Consider the following 21,179-nt stretch of genomic DNA (forward strand, 5'->3'; position numbering starts at 1 on the left):
TTGGTGTCCTTGCTGTCTGTAATATATTTCAATTTATCAGATTCCTGGTTCTTCATTGCCTTATATTAGATAACAACAGTGTAGTATTAGTCATATTTTCAGTATTTAAAAAAATTTTAACTTTGTTGCAACTTTATTTCTTTACTTTAAGTCTAGTAACTTCTAGAACTGAAACCTGACTGCCTAGATCCCTATTAGGATACTAGATTGCCTTGTAGCTGGTCCTATTTCCCAAGATCTGAAAAGGCCCTGCAAGCTGAAGCCCAACAACTTGCCATAAACTTCCAAGGGCTGACCACTACAGCAGAATTCTCCCTGGACAAGCTGTGTTTGGATCACTAAGCAAGTGCAGTGAAACATTCAGGTCACAGGTGCTCTTTTACAAGATGTAATCAAGATAGTGGACAACATCACCAAGAACAGCAACATCCAGACTGGAAAATTTTAAGAAATAGAGTACTGCCGAACAACCTTCTCCAACCTCTCGGAGTCCGTTGGACTAGCTGCCCTCAGAACTCAGCTTCTGGCTCTTTACCTTAATATAACACTGAATGCTAATATTTACCTTTTTAACTTTAGGCATCCCTCTTTCAAGATGCATGATCTCCAGTACCCTAAAATGACTGATCTTTGCTACCACTTCTCAACAGATGGTTCAACTGGTTTTACAAGAATAGCATTAACAAGAATCCCTGTATTGCAGGAAGAGGGACCTTGAGAGTTGATTCTTGTCTAACACTTGGAAATGAATTCATACCTCCTTTTGACCTTTCCCAGGTTCTTCTATTAATCATTGCTGGTGGCTTGTTAGTTCCATGTTCCTTACCAGGACCTCTTGTCATAAAATAACGCGTGCAAATGGTTACTGTGGTGGCTGGTCGGGGTGGGCGGTTTCAGTCAGTGTTTTCTCTAACAACTACCTTCCTGCAACACCTGGGAGACTGTTTCTTAGATCCTACTTTTCCCTCTCAAGAGGTTTATATTACCTCTGAGTTGTTCAGCCATGAATGATGCTTGTCTGGGAAAAAGGGTTCTGACAATGTTGAATTATTTTCTGAAACTTGTGCTGTCAGAAAGTTGCAATAGTTAAGAAATCCCTACACTACTATATATAAAATAAACAAGGCCCTACTGTGTAGCACAGGAAACTATATCCAATACCTTGTGATAGCCTATAATGGAAGAGAAATTGAAAACAAATTCAGTTATGCATATGTGTGTGTGTATAACTGAATCACTTTGCTGTACACCAGAAAATAACACAGCACTGTAAATCAACTATATTTCAATAAAATAAGATAAAAATGAATGCCAAAAGCCCAAACTCCAAAACTAACCAACCAAACAAAAAAGAAACCTGCCCCCTCATCCTTCCTTTGTATACTTCAAGATGCATTTCCATCCTTTCTCCTGACTCCCATAAGACATGTAGATTACTTTCTTATTTATCTGCTCTACAAAACCCAGGTTCTCTTCCTTTTTATGAGATGCTCTTCATTAATGAATGTTGTCCTTGTTGCAATAGCCTGAACAAAATCATATCCTTAATTATCTGATACAATTTGTCACACTCTCATTTCTATGGTTGAGTTCTCTCAATTTCTTCACTTCTCTGAGCCTCAGTTTCCCCATCTGTAAAGGACCATTGTGTCCACCTCCAAAAAGATGTGAAGGTTGAGGCAATACACAAGAAAGAACAAGCTAGTCTAATAGCAAGTGGTCAATAAGTAATAGTCCTTCTCCCTAGAGGAAAACAGTCTCAATGCAATTGGTAGCCAGAGTGGGAACTGTGGTGACTCAAGATTGAAAGAGCAGATACAACCAAGGAGGGTCTTGGAATGCAGGAACAGAAAAACTCGACCCTTATTGTCCTTCCCTCCCCTATGTTGTAACTATTAATGGATTTCAGGTCCTCCTGAGCAGCGTAACCTGTCTCCCTCCTAACCCATAGGGAGAACGTATTTGCCTTATTCTTCCCCCTACCGAGTATATGTGCTTCATCCAATCAGCAAATGACCCACAAGACCCCTATCCCACTCCTTATACCCTGGGTATAAAAGTGGACTGAGGACCCCTGTTCAACGTCACTTCTCCCTTGAGCTGGCCAGCTTTTCTAATAGTGTCTCCCACTCTAATAAATTTTATTTCCCTCTCATTTTGTCTCATGTCTGGAAATTCTTTTCCTACCCATGCCAGGACCATGACAATTTTGGTGGCCCATATGGGGACTTGGGGCGTCTTCCCCACCTCCTCATTTCTTTCTCAAAGGAACCTTCTGCAAACAGGCAAGTGCTGTGGGAGAAACTGAGGAACTCTGGCCAGGATTATCCTTTGGTATCTTCCAAAGGCTTCACTGCTCACTGTGCCCCAGTAGCTGCTGCTCAAACAGGTGAGGGTCTCTCCTTTGTCTTCTTTCCAACTGAGGATTAAGTCAACCAATATTGTGTGGGCATGGGTCAGGCACTTAAAAGCCATTTAACACCTGCCACGTGAAGACTCCCATGTGAGGATAAGGGGGAGATGGAACAAATCAGGCCACAAGGGCATCCACCCCAGCAAGACAATTTCCATGCATCGTGTCAGGCACATAATGGCTGAAGCAAAACAGAGACCATTGTCCCCTGGCCACTGCCTCCCCAGTAGGCTTGTAAGGCAGATTCCTCAGCCTTCTTCCCTGTCGCTTTCCCTTCTTTCCCTTTCAGTCCAGATTGATTTCCAGGAGCCTAGGTGTTGCCTCTGAGCCATCCCAAGAGTGCCTTCCATGTTTTAGGGAATCTCCAAACAGTGAGTCACCCTGCTGCTCCCGGGAATCTCTTTCTCTGCCCGGGTCACATGCTGCCTTAGCTGCACGGTTCTCAGGGGTCACCTCTCACTGTTGGACATGACTGTTGGGGTGGTCAGCCATTTTTATGCCATTAGTGGCACGGAGAGATCACTGGGACAAAGGGAAGCCTTTCTGTCAGCCGGTGACTCTCACTACCCCCATTCTATGGCAGGTAGGCTAAGAGTGGGTTCTAGTATGTACTGGGAGCCTCTCTCAGACTCACCCCTTGGCTACATTCTCAGAAACAGGAAAGTTTTTACCTTGTAAAGTTTTACCTGTACTGGCCTCTGTACAAACTAGGGGACCCCCCCCAAAAAATGGCCTCTGAATGGCACACTCAGATCAGATCAGTCACTCAGTCGCGTCTGACTCTTTGTGACCCCATGAATCCCAGCACGCCAGGCCTCCCTGTCCATCACCAACTCCTGGAGTTCACTCAGACTCATGTCCATCGAGTCAGTGATGCCATCCAGCCATCTCATCCTCTGTCGTCCCCTTCTCCTCTTGCCCCCAATCCCTCCCAGCATCAGAGTCTTTTCCAATGAGTCAACTCTTCACATGAGGTGGCCAAAATACTGGAGCTTCAGCTTTAGCATCATTCCCTCCAAAGAAATCCCAGGGCTGATCTCCTTTAGAATGGACTGGTTGCATCTCCTGGCAGTCCAAGGGACTCTCAAGAGTTTTCTCCAACACCACGGTTCAAAAGCATCAACTCTTCGGCACTTAGCCTTCTTCACAGTCCAACACTCCCATCCATACATGACCATTGGAAAAACTGTAGCCTTGACTAGACGGACCTTTGTTGGCAAAGTAACGTCTCTGCTTTTCAATATGCTATCTAGGTTGGTCATAACTTTCCTTCCAAAGAGTAAGCGTCTTTTAATTTCATGGCTTCAGTCACCATCTGCAGTGATTTTGGAGCCCCCCAAAATAAAGTCTGACACTGTTTCCACTGTTTCCCCATCTATTTTCCATGAAGCGATGGGACCAGATGCCATGATCTTCATTTTCTGAATGTTGAGCTTTAAGCCAACTTTTTCACTCTCCACTTTCACTTTCATCAAGAGGCTTTTGAGTTCCTCTTCACTTTCTGCCATAAGGGTGGTGTCATCTGCATATCTGAGGTTATTGATATTTCTCCCAGCAATCTTGATTCCAGCTTGTGTTTCTTCCAGTCCAGCGTTTCTCATGATGTACTCTGCATAGAAGTTAAATAAACAGGGTGACAATATACAGCCTTGACGTACTCCTTTTCCTAGCTTTTGCCAAAAGCAAGGAAAGGACTCAGAGCTTCCTTACATTCAGTCCTTCATGGCCCTCAGTCAGAATCCAGATTTCAGGAACTCATGCCTCATGTGTCTTTCTGTTGCTTCCTTACCTCCTGTCCACCTCTGACTCTCTCCATCAGATTTCCTGCGGCTGCTACTGCTGCTGCTGAGTTGCTTCAGTTGTGTCCGACTCTGTGCGACCCCATAGATGGCAGCCCACCAGGCTCCTCCATCCCTGGGATTCTCCAGGCAAAAATACTGGAGTAGGTTGCCATTTCCTTCTCCAATGAATGAAAGTGAAAGTGCATCGCTCAGTCATGTCCAACTCTTTGAGACCCCATGGACTGCAGCCTACCAGGCTCCTCCGTCCATGGGATTTTCCAGGCAAGAGTACTGGAGTGGGTTACCATTGCCTTCTCCCAATCAGATTTTCTAGATGACCCCTACTTAACCTTTCATATCTGCAAGACCTCTAGGAAAGGATTCTGAGGTTCCCTTTGGTCCAGGTTTTTCTCCTATATTCAAAAGCCTGAAGGATTAAAAACTCTCCTAACATTCTAAAGTATGTTCTAACTGTGCTTATCTCATGGGTGTGGAGAGAACCAAGCTTTCCCCACTCCTGAACATCCTAAAGAATTCCTTTCTAACTATTCCTGTTTCTCAGGGTAGAGAAGGACCAAGCTTCCCCCACTCCTGCAAACTCCCTTAACCCTTCAGATTCTTCTGATGGGACAAAGACCTCACTTCCCAATAGAGGGACAATCCAAGATTTTATCAGCTGATATCACCTGATATCAGAGTCAATTTGAGCACTATTTGGTCTATATTTTAGCTATAAAGCTATGACTGCAGAAAGGAGATATGACTTTTTGACACAGGATGGCCATGATATTCTTTAGACTTTGGAGAAATCTGGTTAAAATTAAAAAAATTTTTTTTCTTGGAAATTGCAAAGCCAATTCTTTTTGCATATGCAATTAAAGAAAACTAGCTTCTTAAAGGCCTGCCTAGAGAAAAGCTTGAAGTTAACCCCTTCAATGCCCTTGAAACACACAACCAACTTTGACTGAGATCTCAACCTTGGCCAAATTAGAACTGCAAGCCAAAAAAAAAAAAAAAAAGGTGTGTGTGTGTGTGTGTGTGTGTGTGAAAGAGCCATTTTAAATCTCAAGCGGAAAACTATGAGATCTCTGTCTGTCTGGATTTATGTATGTCTCAGTGTATGTTTTTTTTTTTTTTTTTTTTTTAATAATATTGCTGAAGATGTAAATGACTTCTAATTTAATTGACCTAAAGAAAAGTAAGCACTTAGAAATCAGACAATTCTAAATACAAGAGAAATTAACTTAAATGAATTCCAGATTCATGTGAACTGGAAAATATTCAGTATTAAGTATCTAGTATTAATGTTTATTTGCTAATCTTATATAGACATGTCTAAGTATCATTAATATTAAGCATAATATTTTCATTGTGTTTTGATTTCTTATAAGTTAAGTATTGTTATATCTGTTACAAGTTTTTTAGCAAGAAAAGTACCTCTAGAAAAATAAAAATATTCCTAAAAATGTAAATTGGATATGAGCTTTTAGATATACTATTAAGAATAATTATACTTTAGAAATGTCTATCTAAAATTGTCTCTCCAGATTTTGGTAACCTGAATTTCTAGGGTTGTGCTAAACTAAGTGATGGAAGTTATTGAATAATTAGGTCATTTCCAAATAAGATAAGATTCTGAAACATTCATTACTGAACACTAACTTCCTGTTACAGAGAAACTAGAGATTTTGGGCTATTAATGAATGTTTGGTGCTATCCTGAGATGTTTTCTAGAAATTTTTTAAAGAAATTATCACTGGTGTATATGTACACTTTCACTGTATAGAATGCTAGTGTAAAGGTCAGTTCTTGGTTGTTTAAGGAAAGTAGGATGTGTATTTTCAGTACAGAGGGTATGAGGAATGAAATTACATTTTGTGAAGGGAAAAGAAGGTAGGTCTGGCTTACAAGTGGCTGTTTCAGGATGGGAGAACAAAGTAATGGGTACAGATAGTGATAAGAAGGTTTTATGGAAAGTGGACCCCAAGGGAAGAGTTTTGTGCCTAAATACACATTTTCTTGAGATGTTGAATTGCCTTTGATAATAGATTTTAAGTTTCTTTACCTCTGAAGTGATATGGTCTATGTTTACCTTTGAAATCTTCTTTAACACTTTGGCTAAGTGAATATATTGTTTCACAGTGATCTATATGATTCTATCTGACTGTTATAAACCCTTTTGATATTTATCGACAAAACTTCCTAAATAACTTAACTTCTAGCTAACTTTGGGATGCTTCAGAGGGCCCTGAGACACTCAAAAGAGCTATTAACATTGGACATATTATCCCACTGCTGGACATACACACTGAGGAAACCAGAAGGGAAAGAGACACGTGTACCCCAATGTTCATCGCAGCACTGTTTATAATAGCCAGGACATGGAAGCAACCTAGATGCCCATCAGCAGATGAATGGATAAGAAAGCTATGGTACATGTACACAATGGAGTATTACTCAGCCATTAAAAAGAATACATTTGAATCAGTTCTAATGAGATGGATAAAACTGGAACCTATTATACAGAGTGAAGTAAGCCAGAAAGAAAAACACCAATACAGTATACTAACACATATATATGGAATTTAGAAAGATGGTAACAATAACCATGTGTACGAGACAGCAAAAGAGACACCGATGTATAGATCAGTCTTATGGACTCTGTGGGAGAGGGAGAGGGTGGGGAGATTTGGGAGAATAGCATTGAAACATGTATAATATCATGTATGAAACGAGTTGCCAGTCCAGGTTCGATGCATGATACTGGATGCTTGGGGCTGGTGCACTGGGACGACCCAGAGGGATGGCACAGGGAGGGAGGAGGGAGGAGGGTTCAGGATGGGGAACGCGGGTATACCTGTGGCGGATTCATTTCGATATTTGGCAAAACTAATACAATATTGTAAAGTTTAAAAATAAAATAAAATTTAAAAAAATAAGATAAAATAAAATGCTATTTTGGCCTTAAAAAAAAAAACCAAACATTTGACATATTAAAGTACATGGGAAGTACTGTTGAAGGGGTGATAAATCTTAACAGTTTATATTGTATGTATGATGTTACTAATATAGATATCCTAGAAATTATGTGAAATTCATAAAAATCTTATATGTCCTGGTAAAATGTTGTCAGTTATAATTCTAGTTATCATGTTAAAGTGTTACTAGTCACAGCAATGACCAGGTTACTTTGTCAATTACAATTTAATCAAGTTTAAAACATGCCTTCTATGATTTCACTCTGATGACTTTGCAAGAATACTGCTACTTCAAGATTTATGGAAAAGACTTTTCTAAGATTAACCAATAAACAAATTTTCTTTGTTATCTGATAAGCTGGTACCAGACCGGAACTTAGTCTATTCTCTATGTTAAGAGAACAAAGTTTTATTAGAATGCAGCTTTTGATAACAGGTTATGAATTTTTTTGCCTTTAACTGATTTATATTTGTTTAAAAATCTTTTGTTACTTTGATAAAGTAAATAAGCATCATTTAGGATTATGGTACATGTAGACAAAGCTCATTCTGCTTCTACAAAAAATAAGCCCTCACTGCTAGACTTTTGCTATCCTGATGTTCTTAAAACTTGGCAATAGTCTACTTCTAAATCAAGGAATTAATAATGGCTGAACAGCTGCTATGAATCAAAATGTCAGGGCTATGGGAAATCAAAGATGGCCGCTTGGCTTTCCTGGCTCCCTGGCAAACCTCATTTTTACTTAATGGGTTAAAACCTTCCCTGGCTACAGGGTTAATGCCCTCACAATGACAAAAAATTATATTTCACTTAATATTAAGTTTTAGTTTTGTTAATTAAGGTTTGTGTTTACTATGACTTACTTCTGAGATAGTTCCTTGTTGTTATATTACTAAAAGGTTTAATTAAGTTATTAGAAAGGAGAATCTAATTTGTTTCTAAAGCTTATCTCAATAACCAGTATTTGTATAAAAGTCAGATGCTTCATGATGTACAACCAGGGACCTGGCTATAATCATTTAACTAAGTCAGATGACCTGGGGTATACTGGGCTATACCTAATGAAAGTTCTTGACTTAAATTCTTGTTTATGACCTTACTAATACTTGCTAGCTATATTATTTTCTATGTCATTTGTTACAGAAGAGTGTTTCTGATGTTACTAAATGTGTGCCTGAGCCTGTGATAAACTGCTGATATGCAGTTCCATATGAAATCAATGATTGTAATAATGTAACTCTAGATATGGGAAGAAGCAACAAGAGGGAATATTTTCCTGGACCAAGAGGCTAGTAAGACAGGTATGGTCCAGAGACTCTTCTTGCTACTCACAAGGCCTGGTCCAATAACAGCACACTGAATGGCCTCTCAATGGGATCTTCCCGAGATCTGGGAATGAGCCTTCCCAGCACCGTGGGACACAATAGCCATGAAATGCCCCCCAAACATGGTCAAATATGTGGCTATGAAGGGACCCTGCTGACTGGAAATTGGCACTTGCCAGCTATCTCTACAAAGATTACATCACGACCACTGAAAGCTGTTGACCTTCAACACCCCTTGAAAGAAATTCAGGATGGAGATCAGAAATAAGGCACTCCATGCTCTGGGAAAAGCCCAGAAGAACCAGCCTTCAGAGTGTCAGATGCTTTCAGGTAAAGGTTTTTCTGAGTGCAAATTCTTGCATCTTCTCATACCTAGAGAAGCACTAATGTCACAAACTCATCTGGTCCTGGTTCTCCTGGCTAGCCCCTCAGAAGCTTTTCTACTTCTGTTAGTCTTTGGGCGATGTGCCTTTAACTTTCTCGTTAAGTTGGTTTCTTCTAGAATATAACAAATCTCCAAATGGCAGTATGACAAGAATATTCCCTGAACAACACCTAGACAATGCTGAAACAAGTCACTTTATTATTCCATGGACTCTCATCTCCCTCCATAAACGCACCCTGACAGAGAGCAGGCAATGAGAACCCAGAGCCCCATGGTGCCCCTACAGCCTGAAGAAACCAGAGTGGTCATCGCCCCTTTTCCTTTGAGACTGGGTTCCAAAACACCTGCAAAGGGAAATAGATAGATAGTTAGACATGAGCAGAGTATCGACAGGGGCCAAAGAATTGGTCCTATAAGTAAAGAGAGGGAGGAACATGGTGACCCAAGGACGAAAGAGCAGATGAAACCAAGGAGGGTCTTGGAATGCAGGAACAGAAAAACCTGACCCTTAATGTCCTTCCCTCCCCTATGTTGTAACTATTAATAGATTTCAGGTCCTCCTGAGCAGCATAAGCTGTCTCCCTCTTAACCCATGGGGAGAAGGTATTTGCTTTACTCTTTGCCCCACTGAGTATATGTGCCTCATCCAATCAGCAAATGACCCACAAGACCCCTAACCCACTCCTTGTACTCTGGGTATAAAAGTGAGCTGAGGACCCTTGTTCAGTGGTGCTTCTCCCTTGAGCTGGCCTGCTGTTCTAACAGCTGCTGCTGCTGCTGCTAAGTCACTTCAGTCGTGTCTGACTCTGTGCGACCCCATAGACAGCAGCCCACCAGGCCCCGCCGTCCCTGGGATTCTCCAGGCAAGAACACTGGAGTGGGTTGCCATTTCCTCCTTCAATGCATGAAAGTGAAAAGTGAAAGTGAAGTCGCTCAGTCGTGTCCGACTCTTAGCGACCCTATTAGGCTCCTCCGTCCATGGGATTTTCCAGGCAAGATTACTGGAGTGGGGTGCCATTGCCTTCTCCCGTTCTAACAGCATCTCCCATTCAAATAAATTTTATTTCCCTCTCATTCTGTCTCATGTCTGGAAATTCTTTTCCAACCCAGGCCTGGACCACCACAGGAACCACTTCCAGTTCCTTCCATGGACAGGCCTCCCCCCTGCTTTAGCTCCTCTCTGAAGTACCCAGATAATAGTGTCAACTACAAATTGGCACTTACCAAGAGCATTGCCAAGGACTGAACATCAAGGGCATTTGCCATCTGACCCTATGGAGACTGACCCCCATGTTGCTATAGCTGTTGACCTTCAACACCCACTGAGGGACTTAAGGGTGGAGTGAGGCGTTCTGTGCTCCAGGAAATCTGGTGGGACAAGTCTTTAGATAGTTGGATGTTTTTAGGAACAGATTTTATGATCTCCATGTTTGCATCTCCTCATATCTAGAGAAGCACTAAATCCCTTCAGGGTTACATCAGATACTCATGACTGACAAAAAAACTTTTGTAAAATGAGTACTTCATGATATTGAACTCCTCCTTCACCAAAACTTTATATATTGACCTTCCCCCACTGCTGCTTTGGAGCAGTCTTTCAGAGCTATCTGAGATGCTCCCTCCCAGGCTGCAGTCCTCATTTTGCCCCCAAATAAAACAACTCATGACTCTGAAGTTGTACATCTTTTTTAGCTAACAATAGTATTTGATGGAAATTTCCTGAGAAGTTCTGTGGTTGTCATCCCCACCACCACCAAATGGAAGATGTTAAGTATTTGATGACCATGAGAGCATATTAGCCCCAGGCCTCCTGGAGCCTAAGGACTGATAAAGTTAACCTCTGTGACACCACCTTGTTCCCTCATCATGAGTCAATCAGAGAATGGTGCCTAATCTGATTACATATCCTGTGATCCCACTCTCCACCCCACCTGACTTTTAAAATGTTTTACTGAAACCCTTCAGGGAGTTTGAGGATTTTTAGGGCAAGTGCAACCTTGTCTCCTTGAATGGAGACAATAAACCTTTCTCCACTCCAAACTCTGATGTTTCACTGCATTGGGCACCTGAACTTGCATTAACAAAGAAAAGGGATAAGTGTAAACTTGTCATCACAAATGGGAAAACAGTTCAGAACAAGGGCGTTAACATTGAAGCAAACAACACAAAGCAAGAGCACTATTTCATATAGGGCAGAAACTATAGCACTAATGTATGCTGGAAGCATGTCTTCCTTCCTTCTAGAAAGTAGATAGTTTGTTGCAATTGCATTTGCAATTGAGGGATAGCCTGGAGCATACTGACACTGAGATTGTTAGAAAAACAGTTTACCTTCACAACCCAATGGCAGGAGCATCTCGAACGGCAGCCTTCTTAATTTGGACTGGCTGCCTGGGTAAGCGCCCACCTTGTAGGTTTTCTAAATATTTCCAGGGAAGTCCTGGTGATTCTGTCTGACAGGGAAGGGTACCAGCTGTGTTGGTTGTGTTCGTGTCTCTGGCCAGAAGAACACAGGTCAGGAGATACGTTTAGAGTGGAATTCCTGGTGGTGCTATGAAGGTTTTCCATAATTCTTCCAGGTATTTGTGGAGTCCCCTCCAGATTGGCTGAGAGGGACACTTCTACACACACTTTGGGATTACAGGGAAGCAGAAAAACAGAGGAAACTACAAACATTATGTAGAAGTTTGAAAGTGAGAGAACAAAATCGCCACTTGACAATTCAATTTGGAAACCCAAATTGTAGCAGTTAATATTCATGAAATTCCAGTTCTAGACACACAAATGCAAATAATCAGAAAAACATTTGCTCCTGAAAATGATCACCTTGGTGCTTTTTGTAATCAGCCTGAAGGTAAAATGAGCAAATTCTGAAGACCTAGAGACTTTAACCTCTAAGAAAGTGAGACTGCTTTTGAGGACCTTATAGAATTTGGCTAGCTCATTTGCTGCTTTCTCTAACTCATCGCTGTTTGATTCTCAGTGATGGTTTTTTTTTTTTGAATTTCCAATTCTTTCCTCCCTGCTGTTGCTTTTAAAAGTTCTAACCCCATTTGAGCCAAATTATCTAGTAAGCACAATGGGCACAGTGCAAGGCCCCCCAAAACTGTGTTCATCTCTCTGAAAATCAGGGAGGAAAAAAAAAACTTTTTTAGGTCAGAGGAAATGTTTTAATATATTCATCTTTATTCTAATTCATAAATATAATTAAAAAATTTTTATGGAGAATGGGGCCTACAGAATACAGCCCCAAGCAGTTGGATTTGCTCATAATTTATAAGTACTCTTAAGCCCATAGGGACACAGATACTTGCTTTTTCCAACAGTAAAGCCAGGATGGACCAAGACTGCCACAAGCCGTGGGTTGGGTACAATTGCCATTTGCAAGCAGCATCTTGCAGCTTACAGTTTCAGAAGTTTCCCTCCTGGGTCCAGGCAGACATGGGCTCTTGTGTCAATAACCACATTCTAAGGTCTTTGGAAACTGGTGACTTTCTGGTGTCAGTGACCATTAGGGACCCTGATTTGTGTTTTGTCAACTGAAAATAAAATGAATATAAAAGTTAAGTTTTTGGGGGGGGGCAAAATGAGACAGCATTTTATATAGCTCTGAGGTACCAGCTCTGAAGAGGTAGGGGGAGAGATCAGCATGTACATGATTTTAGTGAAGCAGAGTACGTGCATGTATTCTGGCACTTGCTGCTAGTCATGAGAAGCAGATGTCATCATTAGTGACTTTAGAGCTTTTCTAGATAGGAGAAGATGCAAGAATTTGGGCTTATAAAATCTGAAAATTTCTATCTGAAGGTCTGTTCTGCCAGATTTTCCCAGAGTACAGAGTACCTAATTCCTGATCTCCACCCTGAACTCCTTTCATGGTGTGTTGAAGGTCAGTGGCTGCAGTGCCTTGTGACTTAATCCTTGTAGAAGCAGATAGTTGGCAGGTGACAATTTTTAGTTGGCAGTATGACTCAGTGGTAAAGAATCCAATTGCAATGCAGGAGATGCAGGTTAGATCCCTGGGTCAGGAAGATCCCCTGGAGAAGGAAATGACAACCCACTCCAGTAGTTTTGCCAGGGAAATCCTATGAACAGAGGAACTTGGTGGGTTACTGTTCATGGGGTCACAAAAGAGTTGGACATGACTTAGTGACTTAACAGCCTTATAGAGAAACCAGAGTTATGATTAAATTTACTATTGTTCAAAGCAAAAATCAAGGCACATTGTCTGATATGGAATTCCCTCCTCCATTTTCATGAAATTAAATTTTAAAATTTATGTAATAGAAACTCTAAAAAACAGTCACATAATTCACAAACGACTTTTATGACAATAATAAAATGATGTGAAAATAAATAACAAAACCGGCAAGTAGAGCCTATTTACCAATCCAATGTTTGAATATTTATTGCCCATGCGGCCTAGAAGACCCAGGACACAGGAGCACGGTCCCCTTCCTTCATGAGAACAGGGCCAGAAGTCATGTGGAGAGCCTGGTTTCTCAGCCCTATCTTTTTTTCCCCCCTGAATTTTAAAATTGGAATTTAATAGCTTTACAATGTTGTGTTTGTTTCTGCTATACAATATAATGAATCAGCCATATGTGTTGCAGGAAGAGGGACCCCTTCCAGAGCCCAAAGGTGGGCTCTTGTCTAACACTCAGAAGTAAATTATCTGAGGAGACACATGTGCTGACAAAGCAAGAGACTTTATTAGGAAGGGGGACCCAGGTGGAGAGCAGTAGGGTAAGGGAACCCAGCAGAACTGCTCTGCCACATGGCTCAAAGCCTTGTGTTTTTATGGTGATGGGATTAGTTTGGGGGTTGTCTTTGGCCAGTCATTCTGACTTAGAGTCCTTGCTGGTGGTGCACGCATTGCTCAGCCAAGATGAATGCTGGTAAGAAGGATTCTGGAAGGTGGTTGGACATATGGTGTCTCCTTTTGACCTTTCTTGAACTCTTCCCTTTAGTGGTGGCTTATTTGTTCGGTGTTCCTTACCAGGGCATCCTACTGTAAAATAACTCATGCACATGGTTACTGTGGTGCCTGGCCAGGGGTGTGGGTGGGTGGTTTGTCATTGTGCTTCCTCTAACATGTACATACCCATGTCCCCTCCCTCTTGACCCTCCCCCCCACCCCCATCACTCCATCTCATCCCTGTAGGTTATTGAAGACCAAACTGAGCTTCCTGCTAGTTGAGGACCATAGTAACCTGGCCCAAGGGTAATAGCAACTACCATTTGGGAGCACCTACTATGTGTCATAGCCTTTTCATAAATTATATCTGAACAATATAAATGCAAACTAGATATTAAAGTTTTCATTTTATAAACCAGAAAAAAATGGATAACTGGTCAGTGACATAGAGGGTGCAACAGGGAATTCTGATTCCAGCTCATCCTGACTAGAAAGGCTTGGGGGTCTCAGATGTTTACTAGGAGTTGTAAATCACTGGGACACTCAGATTCAGAATGAAAATGAGTGTTCCAGGTAGAGGAGGCATAGAGGTCTTGACAGGTGAGCCCCATGTAGGCCCCTGAGAGACTCTCTCAAAGGTTTCTCCTTTACAGATGGTCCCATCAGGCCAGTCCATCCCAGACTCTGAAGGCTGGTTCACACAGCTCACTTGCCTCAACTGCCCTTCCTTGGCTTCTCTCTTTAGCTTGTGAGTTCAGCTCAAATCCCCACCCTTTCCCAATCTTCCACAAGGACCCAACCAGCCTGGCCTTTCCCTCTCCAAATCCCTGCTATACTTCTGCAAGTGGAGTGCCTTGTGATTTGTGTTACATGGAAAGAAAGATCAAATTCACAGCCTCATGGGTTTCCCTTCTGAGATTCAAAGGAACAGTAGGAAGGCATAAACTCTTCCTGACCATTACTCCCCCCATTGTTGATATCCTCACTTGCAGTCAACTTTTCACCCCTGAGGTGGCCTCTGGACATCACTGACCAACTGAACCCCCCAGCACACTGAGAGACAATGCAATTCCTCTCAGAGGGCTTAAGTCTCCTCTTTTCTCTCTGAGTTTCAAGAGAACACAGAGCTCTGTTTGAAAACCGTTTTGCAGCCTACGGAAGGTTATTTAATACAGGCTCATTGGTGCCAAACTCCTTGACATTCTTCCAGCAGAGACTGAATGTTTGGAAATCCATTGAACGTGGATGTGTGAAGTCAATTAATAATCAAGTGTAGATGTATGTCTTCTCTGGTTCTTTTCCTGTGTGTGCTTTTGGTCTTACCAACTAGATTTGTAAGCTCCTGGTGGGCAGAAATGAGTCTTACATTTGTTTTGTGTCATGGTCCTCCTCTCTTTTACCTGCCAGTGTTCAACATGTGCTTAGTAAGGATTTTATGCAGTGGATGAAAGGATGAACTTATTTTTACAGCTTCTGCAATACCACTTAAGAGTATAACTTCTTTTGATTGGAGATACAAACAAAAAATTTATCTAGGAGAACCTATTCCTAGTGGATTTAGTTGCTCTAATCCAGAGATTAGAATCCGGTGGAGGCTAAGGGAGTGTGGCCACATGGCATCCTCTAGAGCACTTTCTCTGTGCCTGCAAGTCTTTGTATATTCTCTTCATTGGAGCTGCTAGCAGTTCTGAAGGAACAACAACAACAAAAATGTTAGGAGTACTGAAGATTACATTCGATCACAATTTAAAAAATGCATTGGGTGCTAATAACATGAGAATAAAAGCAGAGGCTATTTTAAGAAAATTTCCCACCCATTCCAACCAGATTCTTATCCAATCTCCTTCTGATCATTAATGAGGTTATTAAGATTGACCGATCTGTCAGGGCCTGCATGAAGTCTCTGGTACCTTGCACTAGATTCTGTTTCATTAAGCCCCAAATAAGCTTAGGGCAAAATGGCAAATTAAATTTCAGGAGACAATGGATTTTGAAACCAACAAAATCCAATGTAATCATGTTTACTGCCCCAGAAAAAGGACATTGCTTTAGTCTTCATGTGTGGACTTGTTTCCTTTAATCCCTTTAAGGATGGTTTAGATCAGCAAGAGGGGTGAAAAATGGGGTGGCAGACTCTTCCCCTGTCAGGGTGAGGCAGTCTGTTGATCATTCTCACAAGAAAGCTTCTGAGTTGGTAGTTGGTCTGCAATAGGTCCTTGAACCTCCTGTTTTTTGGCATTCCCTCCTAAACTCTTGAGTTAGGTCTCATTTCCATAGATCCTTGGTACCAACAGAGTCAGTGATCCTCAGACAGCCTCAGACAGCCTCAGAACTGATGGGGCTTGAGTTAAAGACCCACGAAACTGACCAAGTGGCACGTCCCAAAGCTATACAGGACTGATTTTTAAATCCTCAAGAATCAGAGAAATGGATCTTGTACCATAGTTGGGAGAGAGCTATAGTAAGTTATTCTAAGTCATTTTGTTTATAACTCAAATCCCCTAGTGAGCTTTTATATCATTTTCTCTCTAACATTTAGTCATTTATTTTTAAATAAATGATATGAGTATGGTACAAAAGCAAAAATACAAAAAAGGTTGATAGTAAAAGGCAGGATTGTCTTCCATTCTTGTACCTCCTACCTAGTTTTCTTCTCAAAAGGCAACTGCTATTATCAATTTCTTTTGTATTCTGCCAGTTGAATTCCATGCATAGGCGAAAGTGTGTGTACATATTTTCTATTATTTAAAAAAGCAGATTTTGGCATTCTGAACTGACTTGTCTACACTGATCTTTTTTATTTAACATGAATACCAGACCACCTGTGACGTGCCGTTGGTCCTCCCAGCGGCCGCCCCTGGTCTCGGGCCTGGGGTTGCTCCTCCCAGCCACTGCCCCTGGCCTCGGGTGTGGGGGCGTGGGGTAGCTCCTCTCGGCCTCCACCCCTGACCTCGGACGCAGGGTAGCTCCTATCGGCCGCCTCCCCTGACCTCGGACTTGGGTAGGTCTTCTCGGCCGTTCCTGTGCCGTCGTGGCCTGGCACTCCCGGCCACTGCCCCTGACCTCGGACGTGGGGTAACGCCTCTTGGCTGCCGCCCTTCCGGCATGGGGTCCTCCCAGCTTCTGCCCCTGACCTTGGACGTGAGGTAGCTCCTCTCAGCCACGCTTAGTGCGCCGGTCGCAGCCGCCCGTGCTTAGTGCCCACGTCCAAGGAGCTGTAGCTGCATGGGCACAGGAGGGCCTAGAGGAGCTATCCCATGTTGAAGGTCAGGAAGGGTGGCAGTGAGGAGATACCCCTCGTCCAAGGTAAGGAGCAGCGGCTGCGCTTTGCTGGAGCAGCCGTGAAGAAATATCCCACTGCCAGGGTAAGAAAACCCAAGTAAGATGGTAGGTGTTGCAAGAGGGCATCAGAGGGCAGACACACTGAAACCATACTCACAGAAAACTAGTCAATCTAATCACACTAGGACCACAGCCTTGTCTAACTCAATGAAACTAAGCCATGCCCATGGGGCAACCCAAGATGGGTGGGTCATGATGGAGAGATCTGACAGAATGTGGTCCACTGGAGAAGGGAATGGCAAACCACTTCAGTATTCTTGCCTTGAGAACCCCATGAACAGTATGAAAAGGCAAAATGATAGGATACTGAAAGAGGAACTCCCCAGGTCAGTAGGTGCCCAATATGCTACTGGAGATCAGTGGAGAAATAACACCAGAAAGAATGAAGGGATGGAGGCAAAGCAAAAACAATACCCAGCTGTGGATGTGACTGGTGATAGAAGCAAGGTCCGATGCTGTAAAAAGCAATATTGCATAGGAACCTGGAATGTCAGGTCCATGAATCAAGGCAAATTGGAAGTGATCAAACAAGAGATGGCAAGAGTGAATGTCGACATTCTAGGAATCAGCAAACTAAAATGGACTGGAATGGGTGAATTTAACTCAGACGACCATTATATCTACTACTGTGGGCAGGAATCCCTCAGAAGAAATGGAGTAGCCATCGTGGTCAACAATAGAGTCCGAAATGCAGTACTTGGATGCAATCTCAAAAATGACAGAATGATTTCTGTTCGTTTCCAAGGCAAACCATTCAATATTGCAGTAAAGCAAGTCTATGCCCCAACCAGTAATGCTGAAGAAGCTGAAGTTGAATGGTTCTATGAAGACCTACAAGACCTTTTAGAACTAACACCCCAAAAAAGATGTCCTTTTCATTATAGGGGACTGGAATGCAAAAGTAGGAAGTCAAGAAACACCTGGAGTAACAGGCAAATTTGGCCTTGGAATACGGAATGAAGCAGGGCAAAGACTATAGAGTTTTGCCAAGAAAATGCACTGGTCATAGCAAACACCCTCTTCCAACAACAAAAGAGAAGACTCTACACATGGACATCACCAGATGGTCAACACCAAAATCAGATTGATTATATTCTTTGCAGCTAAAGGTGGAGAAGCTCTATACAGTCAACAAAAACAAGACCAGGAGCTGACTGTGGCTCAGATCATGAACTCCTTATTACCAAATTCAGACTTAAATTGAAGAAAGTAGGGAAAACCACTAGACCATTCAGATCAGATCAGTTGCTCAACGTGTCCAACTCTTTGCGACCCCATGAATTGCAGCATGCCAGGCCTCCCTGTCCATCAGCAACTCCTGGAGTTCACTGACTCATGTCCATCGAGTCAGTGATGCCATCCAGCCATCTCATCCTCTGTCATCCCCTTCTCCTCCTGCCCCCAATCCCTCCCAGAATCAGAGTCTTTTCCAATGAGTCAACTCTTTCCATGAGGTGGCCAAAGTACTGGAGTTTCAGCTTCAGCATCATTCCCTCCAAAGAAATCCCAGGACTGATCTCCTTTAGAATGGACTGGTTGGATCTCCTTGCAGTCCAAAGGACTCTCAAGAGTCTTCTCCAGCACCACAGTTCAAAAGCATCAATTCTTCGGTGCTCAGCTTTCTTTGCAGTCCAACTCTCACATCCATACATGACCACAGGAAAAACCATAGCCTTGACTAGATGGACCTTTCTTGGCAAAGTAATGTCTCTGCTTTTGAATATGCTGTCTAGGTTGGTCATAACTTTCCTTCCAAGGAGCAAGCGTCTTTTAATTTCATGGCTGCAGTCACCATCTGCAGTGATTTTGGAGCCCAAAAAGATATAGTCTGACACTGTTTCCACTGTTTCCCCATCTATTTTCCATGAAGTGATGGGACCAGATGCCATGATCTTCGTTTTCTGAATGTTGAGCTTTAAGTCAACCTTTTCACTCTCCACTTTCAGCTTCATCAAGAGGCTTTTTAGTTCCTCTTCACTTTCTGCCATAAGGGTGGGGTCATCTGCATATCTGAGGTTACTGATATTTCTCCTGGCAATCTTGATTCCAGCTTGTGTTTCTTCCAGTCCAGCGTTTCTCATGATGTACTCTGCCTGTAAGTTAAATAAACAGGGTGACAATATACAGCCTTGACGTACTCCTTTTCCTATTTGGAACCAGTCTGTTGTTCCATGTCCAGTTCTAACTGTTGCTTCCTGACCTGCATACAGATGTCTCAGGAGGCAGATCAGGTGGACTGGTACTCCCATCTCTTTCAGAATTTTCCACAGTTCATTGTAATCCACACAGTCAAAGGCTTTGGCATAGTCAATAAAGCAGAAATAGGTGTTTTTCTGGAACTCTCTAGCTTTTTCCATGATGCAGCAGATGTTGGCAATTTGATCTCTGGTTCTTCTGCCTTTTCTAAAACCAGCTTGAACATCAGGACGTTCACTGTTCACATATTGCTGAAGCCTGGCTTGGACCTAGACCATTCAGATATGACCTAAATCAAATCCCTTATGATTATACAGTGGAAGTGAGAAATAGATTTAAGGGACTAGATCTGATAGATTGAGTGCCTGATGAACTATGGAAGGAGGTTCCTGACATTCTACAGGAGACAGGGATCAAGACCATCCCCATGGGGTGATGTCAAAGGACGTCCGGTCCGGCTCCCAGTATCTAAAGAAGGGAAAATGCCTAAAAAAAAGACTGGTGCAAGGAAGAAGGCAGAGAACTGCCGGGAACGGGAAAAACAACTAAGAGCATCAAGAAGCACCATAGATTTAGCTAAACATCCATGCAATGCGTCAATGGGTCATTTCTAGAGAAGAGAAGGAAGACAAAGGAAGACAGGACTCATCCATAAATATATGCAGTGAGGGCTAGACTTTGGAATGTGACAAGTGTCAGAGGCGGCAGAAGAATAAAGCATTTTGCTACTTTTGTAATTCTGTACAGAAGTTACCAATTTGTGCACAGTGTGGGAAAACAAAGTGCATGATGAAGTCTTTAGACTGTGTCATAAAGCATGCTGGTGTCTACAGTACTGGCCTTGCCATGGTGGGTGCAATATGTGACTTTTGCGAAGCTTGGGTCTGTCATGGTAGGAAGTGTCTCAGCACACACGCCTGTGCCTGCCCGCTTACCAATGCTGAGTGTGTGGAATGTGAACGGGGTGTGTGGGACCACGGAGGCAGAATTTTCAGTTGTTCTTTTTGCCATAACTTTCTCTGTGAAGATGATCAGTTTGAACATCAAGCCAGCTGCCAGGTTTTAGAAGCAGAAACATTTAAATGTGTTTCATGTAATAGGCTTGGTCAGCATTCCTGTCTCTGTTGTAAGGCTTGTTTCTGTGATGATCATACAAGGAGCAAGGTGTTTAAGCAAGAAAAAGGAAAACAGCCTCCCTGCCCTAAATGTGGACATGAAACTCAGGAAACTAAGGATCTTAGCATGTCAACACGTTCCCTGAAATTTGGCATGCAAACTGGAGGTGAAGAGGGAGATGGAGCTTCTGGGTATGATGCCTATTGGAAGAACCTTGCATCTGATAAACATGCTGGTGCTACCTACCATGATGAAGAAGAAGATGAGTACGAAACAGAGGATGACGAAGAGGAAGAAGATGAAGGTGGAAAAGATTCAGATGCTGACTCATCAGATTTGTTTACTAATTTGAATTTAGGAAAGACCTATGCCAGTGGCTATGCTCACTATGAGGAACAAGAGAACTAGGAGAGCTGCTTGCCCTTTGATGACCTTGTCTTAGGAGCTGGGATCTGTGTGCTTGATGAATCATGTGTGAATGTTCAAGAGTATTATACACATTGTTACTTAGCCTTGTGCAGAGACTAGTCACATTTACTGGGACAAGGAGTAGGGCATAGCATTTTAATGGGAACTGATAATCAGGCTTCTAACATAAGAACAATTAATTGCAAATGTAATATGATTGATCTAAGCAACTGAAGCATCATGGATTGGATTTTTACTGATTTCTGTAATCTAGTAGGTTTGCCAATTAAATACATATAGAGAATAAAGGAATAGG

At 42.3% G+C, this 21,179-nt stretch overlaps 1 protein-coding gene across 1 annotated transcript; it reads left to right on the top strand.

Annotated features, from left to right (window-relative positions):
* The first annotated feature begins 19,821 nt into the window (after nt 1-19,821).
* LOC102269600 (zinc finger protein 330-like) lies at nt 19,822-20,901 on the top strand. The gene is given in 2 exon segments (XM_014481873.2): nt 19,822-19,934; nt 20,005-20,901. Coding segments are annotated over 2 exon segments (972 nt in total). The 3' UTR covers nt 20,864-20,901.
* The last annotated feature ends 278 nt before the right edge of the window (nt 20,902-21,179 follow it).

Source organism: Bos mutus, chromosome 3 (assembly GCF_027580195.1).
Source record: "Bos mutus isolate GX-2022 chromosome 3, NWIPB_WYAK_1.1, whole genome shotgun sequence".
NCBI classification, from domain to species: domain Eukaryota; kingdom Metazoa; phylum Chordata; class Mammalia; order Artiodactyla; family Bovidae; genus Bos; species Bos mutus.